The sequence below is a fragment of the Orycteropus afer genome, unplaced genomic scaffold (genome assembly GCF_000298275.1).
Source record: "Orycteropus afer afer isolate SDZICR_OR568_19922 unplaced genomic scaffold, OryAfe1.0 scaffold00279, whole genome shotgun sequence".
Taxonomy (NCBI): domain Eukaryota; kingdom Metazoa; phylum Chordata; class Mammalia; order Tubulidentata; family Orycteropodidae; genus Orycteropus; species Orycteropus afer.
In genome coordinates this window covers 2,794,514-2,812,467 of record NW_006921866.1, presented here as the reverse complement: position 1 = coordinate 2,812,467, position 17,954 = coordinate 2,794,514, and the positions used below count along the sequence as shown (strand labels likewise).

At 39.8% G+C, this 17,954-nt stretch overlaps 2 protein-coding genes across 2 annotated transcripts in view; one reads left to right on the top strand and one right to left on the bottom strand.

Annotated features, from left to right (window-relative positions):
* HMMR (hyaluronan mediated motility receptor) overlaps positions 1-2,862 on the bottom strand; it is an 80,599-nt gene extending 77,737 nt beyond the window's left edge. Inside the window, 1 exon segment of the mRNA XM_042782270.1 lies at positions 2,772-2,862. Coding sequence (XP_042638204.1) covers positions 2,772-2,862 — 91 coding nt within the window.
* Positions 2,863-2,902: 40 nt separating this feature from the next.
* On the top strand, positions 2,903-16,796 carry NUDCD2 (NudC domain containing 2). Its single transcript, XM_007950574.2, has 4 exons — positions 2,903-3,091; positions 5,321-5,369; positions 5,761-5,912; positions 16,713-16,796. The coding sequence occupies exons 1-4, from the start codon at positions 2,903-2,905 to the stop codon at positions 16,794-16,796; spliced, it is 474 nt and encodes a 157-aa protein (XP_007948765.1).
* Positions 16,797-17,954: the final 1,158 nt, after the last annotated feature.

Below are 17,954 nucleotides of genomic sequence, written 5' to 3'. Positions count from 1 at the left end.
CACTTTATCTAGAAGTTTTCTTTGAATCCTCAGATCAAATAAAAAATTATTTCCATAATAACCTGTTAATATTGTTTCTATTACAGAACTTCTTACAGTTTTACAGTGGCAGATGTACTTCTCCATCTCCCACATTAGAAAACAATGCTTTAAGTTGGGGTCTGTCTTAATCATATCTGTATTCCCAATATTTAGCTCTGAGTTGAGTTAGCAGTATGGTGAAGAAAACATTGAAAGTGCATTTAGGATGGGGGAGTGGGAATAGGGCTTTGTCATCAGTCAGGCCAGAGTTCAAACCTAGCTTTGTCTGCCAATCAGCAGACACTACTATGTGTCTACTGTAGTAGACATGGGAAGACAATGTGGAATAAGAACATTAAGCTCTCTTCTCTTCCAGTCTAGCTTAAAGACCTCTGGAAAGATACTGCTACTAAATGAGGCTCAGATTCCTCATCCTTGAAAATAGGTATACAAAAAAAGTATTTACTATCTCCTAGTATAAGTTGTGGGGAGCTCTGGTAGCGTAGTGCCTAAGGCGCTTGACTGCTAACCAGAAGGCTGGTGGTTCAAACCCACCAGCCACTCCTCGGAAGGAACGTTGGGCAATCTACTTCTGTAGTGATACCACCTCGGAAACCCAAGGAGGGGTCACTATGAGTTGGTCCAACTTGATGGCACATAACATCAACACAGTATAGTTGTGAGGATTATTGGGCTAAAATGAGTTATCACCACAACACCTCATGCATACAAGCACCAAATAAATGTCAACTGTTATTATTCCTGAAACTGTGGGCCTGAGGTAGTACATCATACAGGTCAGTTTAATCTATCATAAAGCAACAGAATTCTCTTTAAAAGTCTCACCACTGACAGAACCTGAGTAGGCTCTTTGAGTATCTGGAGAAAAATACAGTCCTTGACTCTTCCAATTAAGATAATAAGAGTGTGCTGATCCACTTGCTCTTGGCTTGCTTTTATGAGCAGAGTGGCACACAGTTTTACATTGACATGTTAACAGATAGAAATTAAAGTTACAATGAGAGATCATCAAATAGTGCTTAATATAATGGTGTTCATCCCTACTGGCTACTAGATAGTCACAAAACCCCTCAGTTTTCTCATTTGTAAAATGACAATATTAGTACCTGGACTTTGCAAGAAATAAATGAGTTCATGTAGGGAAGACCTTAGCACAGGCCCAGCACTTAGACAGCATTGAATAAATGACTGCCTACCAACCACACCCAAGGCCTTCTGATTATTGTGATAGTGCAGTGGTTAAGCGCACAGAAAAGAAGGGTAAGGGCCTGGATTCACACATTAGTTAAGCCACGGTTTGACTGTGTATCACTGGGAAAATCATTTTACTTCATCTTAGCCATTTTATCCAAAAACAGTTCTCACAGAATTGTTAAGGATTAAAAAATGAACTAGTAATGTCTGTGAAGACTTAGCACAGAGCCTGGGGTATATGGTTAAGTGGTCAATATTAGCTGCTATTATTTCAGTTATACTGTTTTCAATAACTGTTATTGCCATAATTTTACACCCAGTACCTGCCTGTACCAGAATTCCTTCATTTATGCCCTAGTGGAATATCCAAAAGCAATTCACAACTTCTGACGAAAAGCAAAGCACAAACTTTCCTGTCAGAGAAGACTTCCTGGATTTTAAGTACCATACTCTCCTCACCTTACCTCCTCCACCCTACTTTAGATTCCCCACACCACTAATAATTTATTGACTGTATTCTTCACTTGCAAGTAAATTCCATGGGTAAGAACTTGACTTAGCTCACTGCTGTATCCTTAGCATCCTGAATAGAGCTTGGCAAGCAGTTGTGTTGTTAGCTGCTGCGGAGTCGATTCCGACATAGAGAACACATGCAAACACCATGGCACATAGTAAACGCTTACTATATACATTTGAGAAAATAATTCAATGTGTCCTTTCCCAGCCCTAAAATCGCCTCCATTTTGCTTCCGATTAACGAAACCGAGGGAGCCAAGGAGTCTGAGTCTCCCGTCCCCCAGATGCTTCCCCATTACGCACCAGAAGGGTCATTGAATCGTTTCAGGGGCGCCTTAGGAAAGGACATACTGATGACCAGCTCCACCAACCGAACTCACAGCGATCCTTCGCAAAACGCCTGGAGATTACAATCTACTTGCTTCAAATTCAAACTTCCCCGCAAATTACCCGCCCACGCTGACGTCAGCCAATTGGAAACCCAAAATCCTTGGGTACACCAATCCTGCACGGGAACGCTAATAGGGCATGCGCAAACTGCTGCCGCGAGTCCAATTAAGGGGCTACGAAGTGAGGCTATCAGCCAATAGGAAACTAGTACGGTGTCGCCACCCCCATGATTTCTGACATTTCTCAATTTGACCTAAGCACTAGCAGCGCATGTTAAATCTGAGAAGCGTGAGTTTTGTTTAGACTCATATAGAGCTTCTGTGTCACTCTTTCGAACCCTCTCTCACCATTCTATATAAAAAAAAGGAAAACCCAAACTCACTGCCAGCCAGTAATTTCTGACTCATAGCGACCCCCACTGGGTTCCCGAGCCTGTGAATCTTTACGGAAGTAGATCGCCCCGTCTGCCTTCCGCGGAGCAGCTGGTGGGTTTGAACCGCTGACCTACCGGTTAGCAGTTAATGCCTTATTCACTAGGCCACCAGAGCTCCTTCACCGTTCTACAGGTGCATATTTCTTACGGGGCTCTTTCAGTGTCAGAAATGGCTATACAAAGAAACAAGACAGGCCTTGACACTCCCTAAATTCTAGCGCATGTGCAGTGACCCGAGCAGGGAGGCTAGAATGTACTTTGCGTGTGGGCATTCTGCGCGTGCGCATAGCTCGCTCCTTGCGGTCGTATCCGGAAAGCACCTTGAATATGTCGGCACCATTTGAGGAACGCAGTGGGGTGGTTCCTTGCGGGACGCCGTGGGGTCAGTGGTACCAGACCCTGGAGGAAGTGTTTATTGAAGTTCAAGTGCCGCCAGGCACTCGCGCTCAAGATATCCAGTGTGGCCTGCAGAGCCGGCATGTGGCGCTGGCCGTGGGTGGCCGCGAGATCCTCAAGGTAGCGGCCAGTTGTGGCTTGCTTGTACTTAGTATTCTTTTCCCGGCCTCACAAAAATCCCTAGCCCTAAGGTTCATTGCTTTCATGGAAAGACCCTTGGAAAGCCCTACAGCATCCCTGGCCGAATAAGAGATGCTGATAAAATTTGTTTGATTGTGATTTGGTGGGAGCCCCCACCCTCCGGGCCAATCCAGAGTTGAGGAGCCCAGTTTTCTGGTTTTATCTTCGAACCAGATAAGGGAGTCTTGTTTCTCTAAGGGTCTTCAGATGAGAACAGGTTAACTAGGTAATTATAGCAACAAACGTTTTTCGTAGGAAGGTTGGGCAATCTAGTTCCGTAGTACTACCGCCTAGGAAACCCAGGGAGGGGTCGCTATGAGTCCGGTTCGACTCCTCCGCACATAACAACAACATACATTCTACCTGGTACTAGCCTAGATCCAGCGGTAAAGAGATAGATAATGTTGCACTGATAAGCTAAATTCTTGTAGAGGCGTGGTAAAACAACTGAAAGGCAAGTATGGGAAAGTACAACAAACTACTGTGTTGTACAAAGTATAATTTTAAAAAAAGGGGATATCGAGGGAAGATTTGAGAGGCCATCAGGTCATTTATTTTCGCAATTAAAATTTTAAAATTTCTGCAAGTTTGTGGAGTAGTCACGCTGTATGAGATGTGAAGACAATAACCAATTCCTGTCTCTTGTATCTTCTCATTAATGCCCTTTGGAACAGAAATCTGTTTCTTCTTTGTAGTTAAATGTAGTAAGCTAATTGAAGTTGGATGTTTTTCTCAGATTACTGCCCAGATGTTTGATGATAGTGTAATGTAGTGGTGAAGGACACAGCTTGGCATGATATCTGACTCCACCAGTTTTCTGGTTTTGTAAACTTGGACAAGAGAATATTAAGCCTGTTTCTTCATCCATAAAATGTGATATGCTGGTTTTCTCATGGATTATTGAGAACATAAAATGATATCCGTATGAAGAGCTTGAAGTAGTATCTGTTATAGTTAGGTGCCGAGTTGGTCCCAACTCATTGCAACCCTATGTACAACAGAGAAACACTGCCTGATCCTGCACCATTCTCACAATTGTTGCTATGCATAAGCGCATTGTTGCATTCACTGTATCCGTCCATCCACTTGAGGGAGTCTTCCTTTTCTTGCTGACCCTCTACTTTACCGAGCATGATCTGCTTTTCCTGGGGCTCTTCCCCTCTGACAACATGACCAAAGTAGTAGAGATGAAGTCTGACCGTTCTTGCTTCTAAGGAGCATTCAGGCTTTATTTCCTCTAAGAAAGATTTGTTCATTTTTCTAGCAGTTCATGGTACATTCAATATTCTTCGCCAACACCATAATTCAAATGCATCAATTTTCTGTGGTCTTCCTTATTCATTGTCTAGCTATCACGTGCATTGAGACTATTGAAAATACCATGGCTTGGGTCAGGAGACCTTAGTCTTCAAAGTGACATCTTTGCTCTTAAACACTTTAAAGAGGTCTTTTGCAGCAGATTTGCCCAATGCAATGTCCTTTGAGTTTTTGAAGTAATACCTAGTAGGTAATAAGCACACACTACATGTCAATTAAGAGCTCTGGTAGTGTAGTGCCTAAGGCACTTGACTGCTAACCAGAAAGTGGTTCAAACCCACCAGCCCCTCCTCAGAAGCAAGGTTGGGCAATCTACTTCCATAGTGATATCACCTCAGAAACCTAAGGAGGGGTCACTAAGAGTCAGCTCAGACTCCACGGCAGTGAATTTGATTTGGAATCTTCTAAGGAGCCCTGGTGGCATAGTGCCTCTGTGGCATTTGACTGCTAACTAGAAGGTTGGCGGTTCAAACCCACCAGCTACTCCACAGAAGGAAGACTGGGCAATCTACTTCTGTAAAGTTTTACCTCCTTGGAAACCCTAAAGGGGTCGCTCTGAGTCAGAATCGACTGGATGGCAGTGACTTTGGTTTTGGTTTTGAATCTTCTTTTAGGAAACAGGTGCTCTTTGGCAGAGTATTCCAAGCAGTATGAAGTAGGCTCCTTTTTACTTGCTTAGAGAGTTGAGAAACTAGAAATGCAAAATAGTATAAAACTTGATTTACCTACCCTAACTAAATTAAACAATTATATGTGGATTAGGTGGGAAATTGGGTAAGTCTTAAATCATGAAAACTTTATCAAAATTAATGAAATGCAATATTTTCAGTATCTTGTATATTTATTTTTCAGGGCAAACTCTTCGATTCTACAATAGCTGATGAGGGAACATGGACGTTGGGTAAGGGTAATTTATATTTCATAGATTTTTTAAAATAATTTTTCTTGTAACTTAGTATTTTTTTTTATCCCTTTTAAATAGGTCCTTTTCACAACTTTGAAAGTTATAGTAGTAGAAATGTGTTGAAAAAACTGTATGTCAAGATTTTCATAAAGTTTTCATGATTTAAGACTTACCTAATTTCCCACCTAATCCACATATAATTGTTTAATTTAGTTAGGGTAGGGAAATTAAATTTTATACTATTTTGCATTTCTAGTTTCTCAACCCTCTAAGCAAGTGAAAAGGAGCCTACTTTATAGTTTATAAAACTCATAGTTTTTGAAAAATAAAACCTGATATATTCCAACTTTTTTTAAATTTCTGATTATTTTTTTGTTTGTTTGTTTAGAGGACAGAAAAATGGTCCGTATTGTTCTTACAAAGACCAAAAGAGATGCAGCAAATTGCTGGACCTCTCTTCTAGAATCTGAATATGCAGCTGACCCTTGGGTTCAAGACCAAATGCAGAGAAAACTTACTTTGGAGAGATTCCAGAAAGAAGTAAGTTAGATGAAATCAGAATGATCATTATTACGCTTACCCTTCACTATCTTAGTGCCTAAGGCACTTGACTGCTAACCAGATGGCTGGCGGTTCAAACCCACAAGCCACTCCTCGGAAGGAAGGTTGGGCAATCCTACTTCTGTAGTGTCACCGCCTCGGAAACCCAAGGAGGGGTCGCTATGAGTCGGGGCCAACTTGACGGCACATAACAACAACAACAATCTTATCCAAAATTTTACATTTGTAACAATAGTAAAAAATCTATCCAACTGTTTTGTGTGTTAATGATGTACATGTGGTAGTAATGAATGTTGAGGTGTGTTGTTGTTGTTAGGTTCTGTCCAGTTGGGTCCAGACTCATAGCTACACTATGTACAACAGAACAAAACACCCCTCCAGTCCTGTGCCATCCTAACAGTCCTTCCTGTGCTGAAGCCCATCATTGCAGCTGTTGTGTGTCAGTGCATCTCATTGAGGGTCTTGCCTTTCTTTGGTTACCCTCTACTTTACCAAGCATGATATCCTTCTTCAAAGAATGCTCCATTCTGACAGCATTACCAAAGTAGGTGAGATGAAGTCTGGCTATTCTCGCTTCCAAGAAGCATTCTGGCTGCATTTCTTCCAGGACAGATTTGTTCGTTCTTCTGATGATCCATTGGTGTTTTCAGTATTCTTCACCAATACCATGATTCAGGAGCACCAACAATTCCTTATTCATTGTTCAGCTTCACATGCATATGAGGTAATTAAAAATACGATGGCTTGGGTTAGGCACACCTTAGTCTTCAAAGTGACATCTTTGTTCTTTAGTACTTTAAAGAGGTCTTTTGCAGCAGAACTTCCCAGTATTATATGATGTCTGATTGCCTGACTGCTCCTTCCTTGAGTATTGACTTGAATCCAAGTAAAATGAAGCCCCTGACGATTTCAGTCTTTCCTCCGTTTATCATGATGTTGTTGTTGGTCCAGTTGTTGAGGATTTTCATTTTCTGAATGTTGAGGTGTAATCCATAGAGCACTGTAGTCTGATCTTCATCAGTAAGTGCTTCGAATCATCTTCACCTTCAGCAAGCAAGGTTGTGTCATCTGCATGTCACAGGTTGTTAATGGTTCTTCCTCCAGTCCTGATGCCTTGTTCTTCTTTATATAATCCAGTTTCTCAGTTTATTTGCTCAGCATACAGATTGAATAAGAATGATGAAAGAATACAACATTGGCACACACCCTTCCTGATTATAAACCATGCAGTATCCCCTTACGCTGCTCAAGGACACCTCTTGGCCAATGTACAGATTCCTCATGAGCATAATTAAGTGTTCTGGACCTCTCATTTATTTTGGTCCTCTAGTGCTGCTCTAACAGAAAAATACCACAGATGGGTAGCTTAAACAAACAGGGATTTATTCTCTTACAGTTTCAAAAATAAATACTCACTGCCATCAAGTTGGATCCAACTCATAGTGACCCCTCCGTGGGTTTCTGGTGGTATTGCTACAGAAGTAGATTGCCCAATCTTCTTACAGTTTAGGAGTCTAGAAGTCTGAATTCAAAGCACCAGCTCTAGGGGCAGGGTGGAGGCCCCTCAACCTTGGGCTTCCGCTCTGCCTCTTGCTTCTGGCCCACTGGAGCTGGAGGCTTCTCTCAACTCAGACAGCTGCTGGCTGCTAAGGCTGACAGCCCTAAGGTCGATGAATAAAATGGTAGTCCCAAGATTATCAAGCAACTTGGCAAGTCACTAAATAGTCCCAAGATCAGCAGACAACATAGCAAACCACTGATGACTTAGCCAAATGTGGTATCCACATGTGCCAAGAAGCTCAAGAGACCTTTATCAGAGTATCCTAAGCAGACCACATCTTACATCAACAATGCTATCCCTCATCCCATGTCCTGTCTTGAATCCAGCCTGCATTTTTGGAAGTTCCCTGTCAGCAAGGGACATATGCATACTTGCATAATATCATACTTGCATATGATATTAATGATGTTGTTCAATAATTTCTACATTCTGTTGGATCACTTTTCTTTGGAATGGGTACAGATACCCATCTCTTCCAGTCAGTTGGCCAGGTGGCTGTCTTCCAAATGTCTTGGCTTAAACGAGTAAATGCCTCCAGTGCTCCATCCATTTGTTGAAACAACTCAATGGGTATTCTATAAATTCTTGGAGCCTTGTTTTTTGCCATTTCCTTCAGTATAGCTTCGCACTTTTCCTTTCATACCATTGGTTCTTAATCATATGCCACCTCCTGAAATAGTTGAGCATTAACCAGTTCATTTTTGTACAGTGACTCTGTGTATTCCTTCCAGCTTCTTTTGATGTTTCCTACATCATTCAATATTTTGCCCATAGAACCTTTCAATATTGTAACTTGAGGCTTGAGTTTTTTCTTCAATTCTTCCAGCTTGAGAAATGGCAAGTGTGTATTTCCTTTTTGGTTTCTAACTCCAGATCTTTGCACTTTCATTATAATAATTGATTTTGTCTTCTCGAGCTATACTTTGAAATCTTCTCCTTAGCTCTTTAATCTTTTCATTTCTTTCATTTGCTTTAGCTACTACCCATTCAAGGGCAAGTTTCAGAGTCTCTTCTGACATCCATTTGGTCTTTTCTTCCCTTCCTGTCTTTCTAATGACATTTTGCTTTCTTCATGTATGATATTCTTGATGTCATCCCATAATTCGCCTGGTTTTTGGTCATTGATGTACAGTGTGTCAAATCTGTTCTTCAGATGGTCTCTAAATTCAGGTGGTATATAATAAGATCATATTTTGACTCTAAGAACTTGTTTTAATTGTCTTCAGCTTCAGTTTGAACTTGCATATGAGCAATTGATGGTCTGTTCTCCAGTCAGCTCCTGGCTTTATTTTTGCTAAAGATATGGAGCTTCTCTGTCTCCTCTTTGCACATATGTAGTAGATTTGATTCCTGTGTATTCCATCTGGCGAGGTCCACATGTATAGCTGTTGTTTATATTATTGAAAAAAGATATTTGCAATGAATAAGTTGTTGGTCTTGCAAATTCTCTCAATCTCTGGCATCATTTGTATCACCAAGGCCATATTTTCCAATTACCAGTGATTCTTGTTTGTTTCCAACTTTTGCATTTCAATCACCAATAATAATCAACACATCTTGATTGCATGTTTGTTCAATTTCAGACTGAAGAAGTTGGTAAAAATCTTCAGTTTATGTGTCTTTGGCTTTAGTGGTTGGTGCATAAATTTGATTAATTGTAATTTTAACTGGTCTTCCTTGTCGGAGTATGGGTATTATTCTGTCACTGACAGCATTTTACTTCAGGATAGATCTTGAAATGTCCTTTTTGACAGATGACTGAAATACCATTTCTCTTCAGTTTGTCATTCCTGGCATTGTAGATTATGATTGTCTGATTCAGAATGCCCAAAAACAGTCCATATCAGGTCACTTATGCCTAGGATATCAACGTTTACCTGTTCCATTTCATTTTGACAACTTCCAATTTACCTAGACTCGTATTTTGTACATTCCAGTTGTCAATGGATGTTTGCAGGTTTTAATCCCATTTTGAGTCATGCCCCATCAGCAAATGAAGGTCCTGAAAGCTTTATTCTATCCACATCTTAAATTAAGTTGACTCTGTTTTGGAGAGGCAGCTCATACCTAGTTGTAATTTGAGTGCCTTCCAACTTGAGGGGCTCATCTTTGGGCACTGTATCAGACAGTGTTTCATGGCTTTTCATAAAGCTTTCCAGTGATATATCAGACAGTGTTTCACTGCTGTTAATAAGGTTTTTCTCACTTCTGAAAACAAACAAAAATTCTTTAGGGAAGTTTTTTTAAGGTAATTAATTAGAAAAATGACTGCCTTATGGATAGATTTAATTATTTTTTCTTAAGACGAATCTTACTTTATGTGCACTGCCAGGTTTTCACTGATTTAATAATATATGTAAGAAATACGTGAATAGACTCTAAAAAAATTGAATTATAGACTTACATAGTATAAAAAGTCAAAGGCCCCTCCACCAACATTTTCCCATTCCTTGCCTCTATCTCATTCTTATCTCATATTGTTCTTAAATTTATTTTTTATTTTTGACATAAATGAGGGATCACACTGTATACATTGTTCTTTATTTTGCTTTTCCACTTAATAGTATATGTTGAGTCTGTTTTCGTGTAAGTACATATGGGTAAAACTTTTTAACTGATGCAGAGTATTCCCTAGTTTAGATGTATCGTAATTATTTAGTGATTCTCCTTTTATATGATGTTTTTATTTTTCTCTATTTCACACAAAACTTGTGCTTTCATTTCTATGAAACTGTTCAAATATTCCTCAAAGATAGATATCTAGGAGAGGAATTACTGGGTCAAAGCAGTTCTGGAGTTTTGGTGGATCATTTCTACCTATCTGCTGGTAATTCCCAAATCTATCTGTGGCATGAACTTCTCTCCTAAACTTTGGACTCAATTGCCAAGTGCCTATTCAACATTTCCAGTTGGCTATCTAATATAATAGACATCTCAACACACCCAAAATAAACTGCTTAACTTTGCTCCAAAATGTGTTTTACCTCTCACCATTCCATCTCAGTTACTGAAACTCTAATTGGCTTAGGCCAAAAACAACTTCCTATCTTTCTATCAGCCCCCATCCAGTTTGTTAGGAAACCTTTCTGGTACTACCTCCCAAATATATTCAGAATTGGATAATTTCTCACTAGTAACATTATTATCACTCTGATCGGATCATGTCTGATCTGTTATCTGTATTGCGTAGGTTACTGCAGTAACCTCTTAATTGGTGTCCCCACTTCTGGTCTTGCCCAGCTATAGTCTAAACATAGCAGTTAGAGTAATCTTTCTAAAGTAAAAGTCACAGTATGTCACTTCTCATCACTCTGCAAAGTTCCCCTTTCACTTTAGTAAAAAACCAGCTGGTTCTCCACTATTGTCTCCTACCAGTGTCCCCCTGAATCATTCTGCTCTAGCCATGTTTGTTGTTCCTTGTAATGTCAGACATTGCTTTCCTATCCTTCTGACTGAAATGCTCTTCTCCCAAAGATCTGTTTGCCTAATGTCATCACTGTTTACAAGGCATTCTTCACTGAAGCGTATCTTTTTTTTATTGTGATTTTGGGTGAAAGTTTACAGAGCAAATTTCATGTTCTGTACAGCAGTTCCCATATACTTTGTCTTATGACATTGACTGCAGTCTCCCACAGTGCAACAGCTCTCTTTCCACTTCCTCTGCATAGCCACCTCTTCCCTGTGTCCTTCCCTCCCATGTACTCCTGCCCCCTGAGCTGTCTCCCTGTGCATACCCTGCCCTTCTATCCTCCCATGATGATCTCTCCAAGAAGTTTGTCTACCAAATGTAAATTTTCAGCTCATATGCCTGTCTTTTGTTTAGCTGAAAGCCACAGGTATGGGTTCAATTCCAGACCTGAAGGGCATCTAGGGGCCATAGTCTCAGGGGTTCCACCAGGCTCTATCAAACCAGCAAACCTGGTCCTTTTTTTTTCAATGTTGAGTTTTGTTCCACATTCTTCTCCCACTCTATCCAGGATCTCCTACATAGATCCCCCTCTGAGTGGTTGACAGTGGTAGCCGGGCACCATCTAGTTCTACTGAAGCATATCTTGATTATTCTATTTAATATTATAATCTTTTCCCTATTTCCTTTACTGTGGCCTAATTTTTTATTTCATACCACTTAACCAACTTTTAACACACCAAATCAGGGTTGGCAAACTGACCCACAGGCCAAATCTGGCACATTCCTTCGAATAATAAAGCTTTACTGGAACAAAGCTTTGTTCATTCTTTTGTGTATTGTCTCTGGCTATTTTCACAATGGTAGAGTTGTGTAGTTGTGACAGAGACTGTATGGCCCAAAAAGCCTGAAATATTTACTACCTGGCTCTTTACAAAAATTTTGTGGAATCCTGCACTAGATAATTAGTATTTTATTATTTATTTCCTCTTGCTAAAACTTCACCAGAGCTGGTATCTTTTGTTCACTCGTGAATTACAAATGCCTTACTGGTATTTGATAAAAGTAGGAGCTCAATAAATGTTTGTTGAATAAATGAAATTTCTCTCCAGAAAGATTAAAGTCTGAGATAGTATGACATAGTGGTCAAGATTTCAGGGTCTGGAGACAGGTTGCCCGAATCCTAGTTCCTGAGTAGATTTGTGATGTTGGGCAGATTCCTTAGTTTCATCTACAATGATAGTCCTTTGTAGGATTGTTGTAAGGAATAAGTGTATTGTTACATATATAGCTCTTAGAACACTGCCTGGAGTACAGTATACATTTTATCTCTTAAAATCTGTTTGCACACTAATATTACAATGTTTCTCTCCATGCTTACCAATACTGTAATGCACATGTTGTTGTTGTTAGGTGCCGTCGAGTCACCTCCAACTCAACGACTTTATGTACAACAGAACGAAACACTGCCCAGTCCTGTGCCAGCCTTACGATCCTTCCTATACTTAAGCCCATCATTGCAGCCACTGTGTCATTCCATCTTGTTGAGGGCCTTCCCCTTTTTTGTTGACCTTCCACTTTACCAGGCATGATATCCTTCTCTGGAGAATGGTCTCTTTTGACAACATGACCAAAGTAGTAGGTGAGATGAAGTCTGGCCATTCTCACTTCCAGGGAGCATTCTGGCTGTACTTCTTCCAGGACAGATTTGTTAGTCCTTTTAGCAGACCATAGTACTCTTAGCATTCTTCTCCAATACCACAACTCAAAGGCATCAACTCTTCTTCTGTCTTCCTTATTCATTTTCCAGTTCTCACATGCATATGAGGCAATTGAAAATACCATGGCTTGGGTTAGGTGCATCTTAGTCTTCAAGGAGACATCTTTGCTTTTCATCGCTTGAAGGAGGTCTTTTGCAGCAGATTTGCCCAATGCAATACATCTTCTGATGTCTTGACTGTTCATTCCATTGGTGTTGATTGTAGAACCAAGTAATAGGAAGTCTTTGACAACTTAAATCTTTTCTCCATTTATCACGATGCTGCTTATTGGTCCAGTTGTGAGGATTTTTGTTTTCTTTATGTCAAGGTGTAATCCATACTGCAGACTGTAGTTTTCAGTCTTCTTCAGTAAGTGCTTCAAGTAATCCTTTCAGCAAGCAAAATTGTGTCATCTGCATATCACATGTTGTTCCTGAGTCTCCTCCAATCCTGATGCCACGTTCTTCATATAGTCTAGCTTCTTGGATTATTTGCTCAGCATACAGATTGAATATGTATTGTGAAAGGATACAACCCTGACACAATCCCTTCTTGATTTTAAACCATGCAGCGTCCCCTTGTTCTGTTTGAACGACAGCCTCCTGATCTATGTACAGGTTCCTCATGAGTACAATTAAGTGTTCTGGAATTCCCATTCTTCTCAACGTTACCCACAGTTTATTATAATCCACACAATTGAATGCCTTTGCGTAGTTAATAATACACAAGTAAACATCTTTCTGGTATTCTTTGCTTTCAGCCAAGATCCATCTGACATCAGCAGTGATATCCCTCATTCCATGTCCTCTTCTGAATACAGCTTGCATTTCTGGAAGTTCTATGTCAATATACTGCTGCAACCATTTTTGAATTATCTTCAGTAAGACTCTACCTCTGTGTGATATTAATGATATTGTTCAATAATTTCCACATTCTCCGGGATTACCAGTCTTTGGAATGGGTACAGATAATGGATCTCTTCCAGCCAGTTGGCCAGGTAGCTGAGTTCCGAATCTCTTGGCATAGCCAGGTGAGTGCCTCCAGCATGACATCTATTTGTTAAAACATCTCAATGGGTAGTCTGTCAATTCCTGGAGCCTTGATTTTCACCAGTTCCTTCAGTGAAGCTTCGACTTCTTCCTTCAGTACTGTGGTGGTTAAGTTTGTGTGTCAACTTGGCTAGGCCTGGATGAGTGGCTGGGCAGCTGGCTGTAGTATTCCCCATGATGAGACTGGCAATCAGCTTCATGGTCTGATCTACCACAAGCAGCTGAGTAGCTGCCTTTGGGTACGTGGTCTGCTTCCTGTATATAAGAAACAGCTTTGGGAATGGTCTCTTGCTTATGGCACACTTGAACCCTGCAGTAGCCGTGTCATTGTTCAGCAGCCTACTATATATAGTGCTCTACCAACCTTGGGACTTTCAGTGGACTTGAATTAATGGCCTGCCATGTGGTTTGGTATCGTTGGGACTGTGCCATTTCATTAGTTAACCTTGGGCTTGTTAGTCTCAGTAGTCAGTAGCTGCCTGAGTGAAGAGATGCCTCTAGGTTCAGTGGGCCAGGAGCAAGAGGCAGAGCTGAAGCCCAAGGTCCAGGGGCTTTCACCCAGCCCCTAGAGCCTGGCACTTTGAACTCAGACTTCTAGCCCCCTGAACTGTAAGAGAATAAACTCCTGTTTGTTCAAGCCATCCCATTTGTGGTATATTCTTGTCAGAGTGGTACTAGGTAACCAGAAGAAATACCATTGGTTCTTGATCATATGCCACCTCCTGAAATGGATGAACATCAACCAATTCTTTTTGGTATAGTGACTCTGTGTATTCCTTCCATCTTCTTTTGATGTTTCCTGCATCATTCAACATATTGCCCATAGAATCTTTAAATATCTCAATTCGAGGTTTATATTTTTTCCTCATTTGTTTCAGTTTGAGAAATTCCAAGAGTTCTTCCCTTTTGGTTTTCAAACTCTAGGTCTTTGCACATTTCATTATTATAATTGAGTCTGCCTTCTTGAGCTGCTCTTTGAAATCTTCTGTTCAACTCTTTTTTCTTGTCATTTCTTCTATTTGCTTTAGGTACGCTCTGTTCAAGGGTAAGTTTCAGAGTCTCTTCTGACATCCATTTCGGTCTTGTCTTCCTTCCCTGTCTTTTTATTGACCTTTTTAATGAACTTTCTTGATGTCATCCCACAGTTCCTCTGGTTTTTGGTCACTGGTGTTCACTGCATCAAATCTATTTTTTAGATGGTCTCTAAATTCAGGAGGGATGTAATTAAGGTCTTATTTTGGCTCTCGTGGATTGTTTTAATTGTCTTCAACTTCAAGTTGAACTTACATATAAGCAGTGGATGGTATGGTCCACAGTCAGCTCCTGGCCTTGTTTTGGCTGAAGATACTGAGTTTCTCCATTGCCTCTTGCCACAGATGTAGTTAATCTGATTCCTGTGTACTCCATCTGGTGAAGTCCATGTGTATAGCCGCCATTTGTGTTGTTGATGAAAGGTATTTGCAATGAATAAGTTGTTGGTCTTGCAAAATTATACCATGCGATCTCTAACATTTTTTATCACCGAGGCCGTATTTTCCAACTAGCAGTGATTCTTCTTTGTTTCCAATTTTGAATGCCAGTCACTAGTGATAATAAGCACATCTTGATTGCATATTCAGTCAATTTCAGACTGCAGAAGTTGGTAAAAATCTTCACTTTCCTCGTTTTTGGCTTTGGTGGTTGGTGTGTAAATTTGAATAATAGTAGTATTGACTGGTCTTCCTTATAGGCATATGGATATTATCCTATCACTGACAGCATTGTACTTCAGGATAGAGCTTGATATATTATTTGTGATGATGAATGCCACACCATTGCTCTTCAAATTGTCATCCCTGGCATAGTAGATCATATGATTGTCTGATTCAGAATGGCCAAAACCAATCCATTTCAACTCACTAATGTTTAGGATATTGATCTTTATTCATTCCATTTCATTTTTGACAACTTCCAATTTTCCTAGATTCATACTTTGTACATTCCATGTTCTCATTATTAATGGATGTTTGCAGCTGTTTGTTCCCATCTAGAGATGTGCCACATCAGCAATTGGAGGTCCCAAAAGTTTTACTGCATCCACATCATTAAGGTCGGCTCTACTCTGAGGAGGCAGCTCTTCCCCAGTCGTATTTTGAGTGCCTTCCAACCTGAGGGGCTCATTTTTCGGCACTATATCAGACAGTGTTTCATTGCTATTCATAAAGTTTTCACTGGCCAATTGTTCGAGAAGTGAATGGCATCTTCCTTCTTCTGAGTCTGTCTTACTCTGGAAGCTCCACCAAAATCTGTCCATCATGGATATAACCCTGCTGGCATTTGAAACACTGCTAGCATAGCCTCCAGCTTTGCAGCAACATGCAAGCCAACACAGTATGACAAATTGACAGACAAATTTGTCTCCCTTAGTTCCAAACTGTTCCACTCACTTCCTGCTCTCCCCTAGCCACTCCAAGACCCACCTGCTGCCCCGCCTCACCTCCTGGCCTGCCCCGACCACTACAAGACCCACCTGCTGCCCTGGCTTGCCTCCAAGCCTGTCTTGGCTGTTAGGATTTGTAATATACACACAAATTTTTAAATATTTGTAAATCTGAAAGTTGTGAAATAATTCATTGTTTTAAATTCCATTTTGGTGATTAAAGTGAAATTTGCTTTATTTACTTATGTTTATTGGCCATTTAGGAGCTCTGGTGGTATAGTGCCTAAGGCATTTAACTCCTAACCAGAAAAGGCTGGTGGTTGAAACCCACCAGCCACTCCTCAGAAGGAAAATTGGGCAAATCTACTTATGTAGTGATACTGCCTCCGAAACCCAAGGAGGGTTCGCTGTTAGTCAGATCTGACTCGACAGCATTTGGTTTTGTTTTTTTTTTTTTGTATTGACCATTTAGATTTTCTTTTTGGCCATGTGCCTATGTTTTTTTTCTATTTTTCTTTTGGGTTATTTATATTTTTCTTTGTAAGATTTAGTTCTTTATCTTTTTTTTTTTTTTTATCTTTTAGAATCCTGGTTTTGACTTCAGTGGAGCAGAAATCTCAGGAAACTACACAAAAGGTGGACCAGATTTCTCAAATCTTGAGAAATAACTGCTTTTTTGTGTGTATTTCATGAATTCCTTGTAGATGTTGCTGACATAATCAAAGAAACAGATTATTTGGTAGAAGAAAAATGTGAAGGCCTACACTTAACGAACTGCAAAATACATTGATAACGTGGTTTTAAATATTGCGTTCAAATATGATTTTTTTTGGAAACACCTTAATTATGTGGGAAGTATTCTATGCATATATGGTAGTCTTTTTGGACTTACTTTGGCTTAGCATGAAGATTTGTATGCTGCATTTTACTAATTTCGTATTTTTCTTGTCTTTTTAATACTTAAAAACACGAGGGTATGGATCATGTGAAGTGACAGGATGCTTTCACAAGAAAATTGTCTTTTCCTTTTGATTAGTGTGATACAGCAATAACATTAAATAAACTTTTGTAAATAAGAATTGTGTGCTCCTTTGACTAACTATGTCAGTTCATGAAGGACATTATTTTGCTGAAAAAAAAAAAAAAAAGAAACCAAACAATCCACAAATACATTTTGTTGTTGTTGTTGTGTGCTATCGAGTTGGATCCAACTCAGAGTGACCCCACCTTGGGTTTCCCAGGTAGTATCACTACGGAAGTAGATTGCCCCATCTTCCTTCCGAGGAGTGGCTGGTGGGTTTCAACCGCCAGCCTTCTGGTTAGCAGTCAAATTTGAATAAGTTAATTTTAACAGTTAAAGAAAATGTCTTAGTATATTATTCCTTGAGAGATTATTTTACATCAGAAAATTGAAAAGAAGAAAATTAAAAACCTAAAAATAGGGAATTACTGCAAAAGAAAAGCAGCTATATAAATAGGGTTATTGGTCAAGTCGTTTGTTAGAGGCAACAGCAAATTGTGGTCATTGATTATAAGTCAGTAACATCCTCAGCCTAGATTGGAAATAGGTATTAAAATGTTAATTCATCTTTTTAATGTTCTTTTAAAATTTTTTTAAAAAACATTTTGAAATTTATAGAATAGTTGGAAGTACACAGTTGCCTTTTTTTCCCCTGAACTATCTGACTGCTTGATAACATGATACCACTTCACCTTTGATTATATGATTTCATAATGATTACATATGTCTGTCAAAGGAGGACATTTCTCTTACATACCTACAATGCAAGCATTATTATCAGGAAATTAACATTAACATATTACCA